Source organism: Gastrolobium bilobum, unplaced genomic scaffold, assembly GCF_033153095.1.
Source record: "Gastrolobium bilobum isolate Gb01-03AN ecotype WA unplaced genomic scaffold, APGP_CSIRO_Gbil_v1 utg28654, whole genome shotgun sequence".
Taxonomy (NCBI): domain Eukaryota; kingdom Viridiplantae; phylum Streptophyta; class Magnoliopsida; order Fabales; family Fabaceae; genus Gastrolobium; species Gastrolobium bilobum.
Window position 1 is genome coordinate 18317 of NW_026897165.1, and position 10968 is coordinate 29284.

The 10968-nt window shown below is 35.6% G+C and overlaps 1 protein-coding gene across 1 annotated transcript; it reads right to left on the reverse strand.

The window, feature by feature from the left end:
• Positions 1-3886: 3886 nt before the first annotated feature.
• LOC133304634 (uncharacterized protein At4g28440-like) lies at positions 3887-7520 on the reverse strand. Its single transcript, XM_061504677.1, has 2 exons — positions 7473-7520; positions 3887-4231 (listed from the first exon to the last, which is right to left on the reverse strand). The coding sequence occupies exons 1-2, from the start codon at positions 7518-7520 to the stop codon at positions 3887-3889; spliced, it is 393 nt and encodes a 130-aa protein (XP_061360661.1).
• Positions 7521-10968: the final 3448 nt, after the last annotated feature.

Sequence of the window (10968 nt, forward strand, 5' to 3'; positions counted from 1 at the left end):
TGGACAGGAAGGTGAAAACCTTCAAAGCTAGCTTGGAGGAAAATTTTGCCAGACGCCATGCTAGAGTCTATCCAGATTCTCTTAGTTGCTATAAGTCTCAATTATGAGATTTCATTTTGGGAGTTGGATGTCAGGATATCTACATACAACAACCAAAAACGTTTATAGCAAATGGGTAGGAACACACGGTATGCAAGTTGTGAAAGTCTATTTCATAGACTTAAGCAAGCATCCAGGTCTTGGAACATCAATTTTGATCAGGTTATCAAAATTTTGATTTTGAGAGAAATATGATGAATGATGTGTATTTGTATGTAAAGGACTCAACGGTAGACAGTAGCTTTTCTGGTACTTTATGTAGATGATATGCTCCTTATTGGAAACAATGTGGAGGTAATGTCAAGCATAAAGAGTTGGCTAAGTTAGTGTTTTGGTATGGAAGTACTAGGGAAGCCAATTATATTCTTGGTATAAAACTCTTATGAGACCAGAAGAATAAGTTGTTGGCATCACTTCAGGCTACTTACATTGACAAAACTCTTGCCAAAATTCAACATGAAAATTCTAAGAGAAGAATTATAAATTCTCAGATGTTGAATTCATCTTCCTAAGGAGTAACCAAAGACTCCTGAGAAGGAAGAATGCATGAGCAGGATATCTTATGCTTTGGCAAAGGTAGTCTCATGCATATCGTGTTGGGAATTAAACCAGACATCTGTCACGCAGTGAGAATAGTGAGATGGTACCATTCTGGATATAGAGGAACACTAAGATTATTGTTAAGCATGTACTCAAGTATCTTTGGAGAACGAGAGATTATATGCTGGTATATTCTAGTGGGAGTCTTGAAAAGCTGAGTTTTCACAAATTCAGTTATTTCAAGTGGATATTGACTCAAGAAAATCAACCTCGAGCTATGAGTTTTTCACTAAAATCAGATAGCATTAGAGGTGGATCTTGCAGACCCAGTTACTAAGAGTTTGCCTGAAATTGTGTTCGAGAGGCATGCTACTTCTTTGGGTCTTAGGAGGATCCCAGACTTGCATTAAGCGAGTGTAAGATATTGGGTTCATTGTGCTCTTAGAGTAAGACAATGAAATAATGTAATCATTTTCTGAATTTTACAAATAAGGTATTATTTATTTTGCGCACTATTTACAAACATCAAGGTCCGGATCAAATTGTGGAGTATATGATCATATGGATACATTCATGGAGGACATGATCATAGGTTCTCAATATTGATGAATGGAGTCACAGCCGTTAAATAAAGTTGGGCACTTTATTTAGGCTGCGATATTTTATGAAATGGTTTTGTCCGGATCATTATAAAATATTGGTGTGAATTAACATTCACATTGAAAGGATCAAGGAGAGATTTGATTAAGGTTGTTTTTCTGTCATAAGGTATCAAATCTCCAGTTAACTAAAGTTATGTTATTGCTCTTAATCCTGAGTTTATTATAAATAGGTAATCAAATAGTTTTCATTCTTTGATTTACCAACGGGTGAGGTTCGATCTATTGACGGCCAATAACTCGGTATTTTGGGAGTTGGATTATTTGATTATCGGTATTTATGAGATAAACAACATGGAATTTGTAGGACATGTCCCCTTGATATGTTTCGGTACTTGGATATTAAAGACACTGGCCAGTGCATGTAATCCATTATAGAAACTATCATAGTCAAGGGAATAAATAATTGATTGAGTTACGGAAAACTTGTCAATCAATTATAGACATTCTACAAAGGGGCGATGCATATTCATGTTATAAAGGTCATTAATCTTGGAGTTCACGTTCGGGCTTTTAGTGGAGTAGCGCCGAATTAGATAATCTTTCAAAGACTATCAGAAGCCTTGATGAGTGACAAATGGTAGATCCCCAGGCTAGCTCGAGACAAGGGATGGGTTGTATAATCAGATGATGATGGCTTATGGGCTACATAGTCTTGGGTTTATGAACTCAAGTTTTGTGTCCAAAAGAGCAAGTGGGAGATTGTTGGGTTTAGTATGCTCTTTTCACTTAAGCCCAATAACTTTAGTGAGAGTGAGCCCAAAGTCCAATTATAACTCATGAAGCTTAGGGTTAGTTTTGGATTGGGCAGAGTATATAAACTCTCTTTTCTCTCAAGTGCCTCCAAGGGTTACAGACATCAGAAACACACCTAAGAGAACGGTTGCCCACACGCCGCCTGATCCCCTTGAGTCATAGCCTGGAAGATCAACCGTAGAGCGGAATTTGCGACTGTTCGTGGTGCGTTGCTGCAGATCGTGAGGCTTGAGGAGGAGAACTGAACGTGAGAAATTGTCACGCTCGCTGCTTCATCCCAGGTAATCAAAGCGGTGTTCTTCATTCCTCATCGCATCGGTACGATGCGCTTCCGCGTTTCTGATGATATACCTTCAAAAACAAGTTGAAGACTCCAACAATGGCGAACCATTTGTGAAGGTTTAGTGATTCAAGAGGCAACTTGACTTTTGGCAAGTATTAACTTATATATAGTGGTTAAATCTGTTGAAGTATCATCAAAAAATTATTTAGATTAGGAATTTATTGCACTTTTTATTGAAAAAATTATATCCCTTTTGATGTGTTGTTCGTTTCCCTTTCCCTATTACTAACAATCTTCAAATGGATTTTGACTATTTCATTTGTTGATATCCAGATGGGTTGATGTTAGGCAATTTATCGGTCCGAGTCAACTGCTTATTACATTTAAGGTGAATGATCTGTCTGATAAATTCTAATTTTTTATTTTGTTTATTCATTTTTGTTTAATGTTATGTCACACGCAGAAGGTCCTTATTGCTGGTTATTCGTTGAATTGATATCACAGTTGCTTCACTGAATTAAAAGTTGAATTAGATTCCTTGCAATTCAAGAAAGATTAGAATAAGAGTCATAAAGAGACCAAATTTCCTGTTCCCAGATACTTACACTACTGTGTAATGTTAGCACAAGAGTTAGCAATTCAAATTGCTCAGTTTGAAACCAGAAAAATAAATCCTAACAGCATCTCAGTTATTATTATCATTCTCCAGTTCTTATTTAGCTGCTATAAATGAAATATAAAGCAACATAATAGAACATCTATCCTATCTGCAACCAACCTGAATTCTTCAAATGGAACAGAAAATCCAATTTCAACAACCCCAAAGGAGAAGAAGAGATGGAGTTTTAGAAGATCCAAAAGGCACAGCCACACCACCAATAGCTTTAAAGGAATTGAATTCAGCAGAATCAAATGCCACTGCTTCACAGACAGTGCAAGCTGCCACGGATGCTCAGAATGAGCAGAGAAAGCATGTCATGGTCGTGGCTGCTGCGACAGCGGCAGCAGCAGTAGCTTGACTTCTGGTTCCAATGGAACATGTAGAAGTATTGAAGAAGATGCTGCCATTAAAATCCAATATGTCATGCAACAATGAGATGCATGCAACATTCATTATTATGGCGTTGTCTTTTTAGGGAGAAGGGGCAGGTTGACCGTATTTTAGCGGGGAGGATTTTGAATGTTAACAAGCAGCATTCATTCTATCCGCATAATTGGTTGGTAATGCAGATACTAATTATGGGTAAATTAAAACAATTATGTTAACAAGCATCTCAGTTATTTTTATCATTCTCCAATTCATATTCAGCTGCTATAAATGGAAAATAAAACAACATAATAGAACATCAAGTCGAACTAAAGCAGTGAAAAAAATTGCAACTTCAAGGAAGAAAAGTAGTGAAATTATTCTTCAACAAAATGATGTGTTTAAGCTCCATAAGCAGAGAAAAAAGAAAAACAAAATCACTCCTTGGATAGCAAAACAAGAAGCTAAGATCTGGTAGCCAATTATTCCCTTATCTTTCATTTACAGCAATCAAAAACTTTGTCAAATTGCAACTCTGATCACTCCATATTCAATAAGAGACATGTTATTATCTTCCTTAACAGTGAAAGTAGCAGGGTCTGCGACTTTAATACGGCCGGAGTTGTCCACAGCAAGCCTCATTGATCCTCTGTACATGATAATTTTGGCATTTCGCAGGATGAGAGTAGAGCCATTTTTCATCTGATCCACTTGATCATCTCTGGAAGTGAATACGATCATTGCTGTTTCATCACCCACCAAACTTTCAGCAATTTGCATATGACTACAATGAGGCCATATGATCTTAGTATCGACAACTTTCACAGTTAGAGTATGTCCACTAGTCCCCGGGCGAAGCTGCTGAACCTTGGTGGCGTTTTATTAATCTCAAAGTGTTTAGTACAAAATGGCAGAGATAAAATAAATACCTTTTGGTGGCGTTTCCGAAGGCTGCTCATCCTCGGTTAATACTGGCATTGTCGATCCTCCAGGTTTTGATGATTCTGCCAAATCTGAAACTTTGCAAAGGCCAAGAAGAGGGTGTTTGTTACAAAATTGGGGGAAAAAAAAACCAAACGTAGCCATGTTAAGTGTTAAATAATGTTCACTGGTGTTAGGTTAGGTCAATGTTGACAACTTTCATTCTTGATAAATTACAAAAACACAACGAAAACTTAAGTCGTTACATATAAATATATATTTAGGTTGATGTAAAATATAAATTATAAATTAAAAAATGTTACAACATAAAAAAATATTAAACTCTTAAAAAATATACTTAAGTAATTTATATATATTAATTAATATTTTATTCAGAAAATAAATAAATCATAATAGTATTTTTTTTAATTAATAAGAGAAAATAGTATTTTTTTTAATTAATAAGAGAGAAAAAAAGAGAACTAGATATTAAAAAAATAACAACGTAGAAGAAAAAAAAATTAATAAAGAAATCACGTATTTGATAAAATAAAAGGGAAAAAAACATATTATTAAAGTTGCAAATTTGATGCTGAGTTTGAGTATGTTCAAGCAAAACCGGAAAACAATGGGGGGCGTTTGGTTGAGGAGAAATTTTTTGAATACTAGGGAAATAGAATTGATAGAGAAATGGTAAGAAAGTTAGATAAAGTGAGATAGATAGGAAAATGTTAAAAAAAGTTGTTTGATGGGAAAAAACTTTACTGGGTGTTTTGCTTCATTTTCCTAGCTATCTTTGAAAAACCACATACAAATTGGCTTTCCTAACAGTAGATTTTCCTAGCTATCTACCACAAAATGCTGAAATCTATGCAAATCACTTAGATGGGGAAATTGAAGGAAACCGTGAACCAAACATGGCTAACTCCAGGTGGTGTTTGGTTGGGGGTATTCTTGAGCATGTCTATGCAAGTGAAAGTGGAAAAGCAAAACAGCCATGTTTGGTTCACAGTTTCCTTCAATTTCCCTATCTAAGTGATTTGCATAGATTTCAGCATTTTGTGGTAGATAACCAGGAAAATCTACTATTATGAAAGCCAATTTGTATGTGGTTTTTCAAAGATAGCTAGGAAAATGAAGCAAAACACCCAGTAAAGTTTTTCCCCACCAAACAACTTTTTTTAACATTTTCCTATCTATCTCATTTTATCTAACTTTCTTACTATTTCTCTATCAATTCTATTTCCCTAGTATTCAAAAAATTTCTCCTCAACCAAACGCCCCCTAAGAGAAAGAGATTCTAGAATATCACAATAATGCAAATAGTAACCTGATGATTCAAATCTAAACTTACATGCAAATAGTAACCTAATAATTCAAATCTAAACATAAATGCAAATAGTAACGTCATCCGATAATTCAAATGCAAATATGATCATATACTAACACTCCCCCTCAAGTTGGAGCATGAAGACATAAAGTGCCCAACTTGCTAAGTACGAAATGAAACTGCTTCTTGTCAAATGCCATGGTAAAAATATCGGCCAACTGGAATTCACTAAGAACATGCGAACAAGCAATATTTTTAGCAAAAAGTGTGTGTTGAAACTGTCCCAGATGACAAACCAAAGGAAAGCTTGAATGAGCTTCAATGGTGGTCAGGAACATAGACCCCACAACGGATAGTGGCGATAGCGAAATGGGGAATAGCTTCTTCAATCCTAGACCATAAACTAGACACTTGAGGCATTTCATGACGGACAGTGGCGGCAGCGAAATGGGGTATATCGTTCCTTGGAGAGATAACATTCTCGGGTGTCGTTCCTGTTCCCTACTCTGAGCTATGACAATCTTGACAACAAAATAAAAATAGTTTCTTGCAGCTTCGGTTCCATCCTAAACTGGGAACATTTTGCTGCCCAAAAATTTTCATATTTGGAGACCATAAACTAGACACTTGGGGCTTAAAATAATATATAATATGCCCCGTTTGGTTTAGGATTGAAGGAGATATGGCCGTCCTAAGTCAGTCATACTTGATAGCAGCGGCGGACCTACACTAGGGCAAGTGCGGTCATAAACATTATTTAATTTTTTTTTTATAGTCATGTGTACAACATACTTTTTAATAGGCATGTGTAATATCTCTTAGAAATGAAATATCTATCCCATGACCATTATCAGCTTTTTTCCAATTTCATAGCATTTGTGATCTAAATTTCATTGGTATTGCTGCACCGCTTAGAAATGTAAGCGATCATGTAGCATAAAGCATGATTAATTATATATGGCATGTACCATTTTCAATCATGGCATGCATAAAATTCATATAAATCATTAAAAAAAATTCTGCGAAACTTTATTTCAATTTTTTTTCCAAGGACGTTGTCTCTAAACCCCGTTACTAAATGTGCAGACATAAATAAAATTTTCTGGGTCCGCCACTGCTTGATAGGATTAAAAATTAACAGCATGGGTTATATAGGATTAAAAATGGCCAGGAAACCATTTTCCAGTGAGAATGCGTGTTCTAGTAGTTGATGACGACGAAGTTTGTCTCAAAGTGTTGGAAAAGATGCTTCGCGAATGCCAGTATCATGGTTTGTCACCTTTTATTTTCTCAATCAGAGTATGCATTGATTTTGCTAATTGTCTTGGAGTCATGAATTAAAGCATGTTTTCACGTGTGATGGACTAAATATATATTTTGTAGACGTTTTTGAGTTTTAGATGCTTTGTTCATGGATACTTTGTTTGGTCAATATATATATATATATATATATATATATATATATATATATATATATATATATATATATATATATATTGGTTTATAATTAACAGCATGAGTTTTAGAAATATGCCCCGTTTCGCTACCCAAATAATATGGGTTCGTCTTACTTCCTGTGGTAGGGCAGCCTCGCCTTCTACTACCAGTGGCAGTAGGCAAAGAATGGTCCATCTTTAAACCTTTATGAACATAATGTAAAAATATGTATAAAGAAATATGCAATACCACATATGCAGTCACTAATGTGCAATATCATATATAATTAAAGTGCAATTAAATGAACAAAATAGTAATCTCAATATAATTTACATCTCAAAGCAAATTGATCAATGTCTTTAGTACAACAAGTCGCAATAAACAAATAATAGGGAGTGATCAGCTGGATGAATCATATACTTCTACTTCTTCTTGCACACCTTCTTCTACGGTCACATATTCATCCATTTCAGGTTCACTATCCTAATAAATCTCTTGTTTCTCATCATCTAATTCCTCATTCTCCATATGGATAGGAATCATGTCTAACTCTGCAGCTGAATCAAAGAGATTACTTGGCACATCATCCTCCGCAACATTTACGGGCAGTACATCTTCCATGTCAGCTTGGAATGGTTCAGATATTTCATTTAATTGTGACTCTTTGGACTCTAGGATAATATTTCGGGCTTTGATTTTTATAAATGTTATCCACCCTGTTGGGATATAGGGTATAATGTGTAATAAACTTGTTCGACCTTATAATCAAGTATAAATGGGTCATATCCCACTGTATATCTCTTTGATTGATGAACCTCAACATTTCCATATTTATCCACTCTTTTCCCACGTGGGTGTTATCTAACCAATAACATTTAAACAGAGTCACCTTCTTTTCCTGTAACACCCCGTTCTAGAACCGGTTTGTTAACATTGCATTATGATATTAAGCGCAGTTACAATCACATTGGTTCAATTAAAAATCCGGATAAATTTTTCTTTTTGAACAAAGCCGAATTTAAAATAACCAATTGTGTGACCATAACCATATGACATTGTGGAATAAATGAAATTAAGCTTAACATCATATTCTTATTTTATTTGACCACGTGTTGTTAAATATCTTTAACTCTTTTCTTGTTATCTGAATTCTAACTTCCTTTATAATTCTTATCTCCTACCATATTATAGATCTCTTTGTTAGCTTCAAGTGGGTTCAAACCGTGCTCAAATCAGAGCTCCGTAGCTCGAGTTGTGTCAGTTTTACTAAACTACGTTTTTATAAAATTTTTGTGTAGCGCGTTTTAGCGCTCAACTGGGCGTTAAAACGCCCAGAGGCAGAGAATTTGGCCTTCTCCAGGTATTCAGCGTGCTTTAGCACTCAACTTGCGCGATTTAACGCTCAACTTATGCGCTAAAACGGCCAAGGGCAGAGATTTTCCCTCCATTTCATGAACACAGCGCGCTTTAGCGCCCTTATCAGCGCTGAAACGCTCTCCAACTGGGCAACACATGCCCTCCCTGTTTTCATATAACTTTATGAGAAAATTTCTCCCTCTTTCACCATCCTCTTAACACCTAATAGGCATTATACAACCACTTCAATACATAATTCTTAGCTATTTCAAGACACACAATTATCAAATAGGCATCCATGCCCTTCCATCATATCTACAATAAGTACCATATTACACAATATCCAAGTGTCATTAATACATAACCATGGGACTTAGCTACAAAACACTATGATCAAATCCTTGGCTCCCATCAACAAAAGAGACATCAAAGGAAGTGAGCATAGGCTAAGTCCACCAAAATAAAACATGATGTTCACATATCATTTGGCTTTCAAATGGGAATCCTATACATGGAACTACGAAATGATATGCATAACCAAAATAATGCAACATCCTCATGTATCAATCTAGTCCAAGTATGGCCACTTGCCACCAAAGGCTCCTGTAGCATCTATACCTGAAAGGGGGTCCTCACAACACAGGATGAGATATACGAATACATCTCAGTAAATCAGGGGTCCTTGGAGCATTTCTCCACCTATAGTTCACTCACAATATAATAGCAATAATCATAAATAATACAGTAAATACATATCCATGCAGTGTGTCAAACATCTCCAGGAGACATCCCTCGAGCTCTCATGTTGTCCTAAGGATACTCAGATGCAAATAGTCCTACTGGCCAGCTAAACTACCAAATGAATTACGCATCGTCATGCAATATACAGAACATACGGAAACACATCCTATGCCACACCCAGTGCATACACATACATATAACAAAGCATTAAACTACTCTATTGCATTTACATACACTATCAACAACCACTACCCGTTCCGGGCTTGGTGAAATAATAAAGGGATCAACACCCAAGGTTCGATGACTTACCTCAATGAGCTTCAAAGCTTAACCTTTGTTCACTACCAATGAGCAATCAACCAAGCTTTACAACAATACCAACAATCAATACCTACATAAAGGTACTAGACAATCTATCAAGGAAATCCAATGAATACCAATATTGCCATCAACCAACAAACCTATTCACACCACAATGGCATGAACTTACCAATTCAAGTGAGCTAATCAAGCTCCATGGCTTCCTCCAATGGTTGGTCCTTCAATGTTGGTCCACAAGGCTTAATCATATCACCATAAGGGACACAATCAACCATCCAACCAAATCATAGCTTAACAATGCAAGAAATTCCACATGTCCAAGCATGAATTTTTCCAATATATTGAACAACAACCAAAAACGACAATCTAAGTCCATTTCTCCCATTTATTTATCATTCCTAACAATTTTACAAAGGAATTTAACTTCAATCTCTCTCTAACATACCTCATTATTCATGCATTTTCTTAAAACAAAACCCTAATGCACAAATCTTCCAAAATGACAACAAGAGTTGGAGTTTTTACCACAAATACAACCCCAAGGGTGTAAGGAAGAGGCATCAAGCTCAAGGAACCAAGACTTCACCTCTAGCTCCACTATCTCCAAATTTTGCCCCTTTCACCAAGAATGTTTCACTCCACCATGGCTCCCACTTAAAAATAAGCTAGGATCAAGGATGAGGGGAAATTTGAAGTGGTTTAGGCTTTGGAATGGAAGGATTTGAGTAAGAAATGGATGAGTTATGGTTTAGAGCTCACAACCATGGCTTCTCAATTCTCCTTCACGGTTTGTGTCGTTGGAAGAAGAAGAAGAAATGAGATTGGATTTGTGTTTTGTCATTTTTCAAAAATTTAGAAGTTGGAAACGAAATCAGCGAGAAAGTTAAGCAGAAAACAAGAAAGTTTGCACAAGAGCCCCTTTAGAAATTTTGAAGAAGAAGTATGTGAGAACTAAAGAGAACGGTTCATGCAATATCAAGAGGTAAGTTTTTTTTCATTTAATTGTGATACTCTTGTATAGTACTTTAGTTGTGAGCCTCTGACACTCTTATATTTCTTTTTTTTATTTAATTGTGATACTCTTGTAAAGTCTTTCCATAAATTCTATAATAATTGCCTGTTATCACAAAAATAAAAATAAAAGTTCCAAGTTTTTTTAAAAGTTATTTGTAAACAATTCAAAACTTTACTTATTTGATTAAGAATGACAAAAAATAGACAAGGACATGATTGCTTCACTATTGCACTCAATAACCATAGACAAATGTTGTAAAACTTATGAAAACTATATTTATATGGTTTCATCTATTTTTGTTTTCAGGTTAGCAAATGATGGATATAGACACAATTGATTTTTCTCCCACGGACATGGAGACAAATTTCATTTCGGACAACAACTTGGTAATAGATTCTAACTCTCTTGATATGCCACAATCTTTTAGTGCTGAAGAAGTCATTGTTGAGCCTTATGTTGGAATGGAATTTGATTCATTGAAAA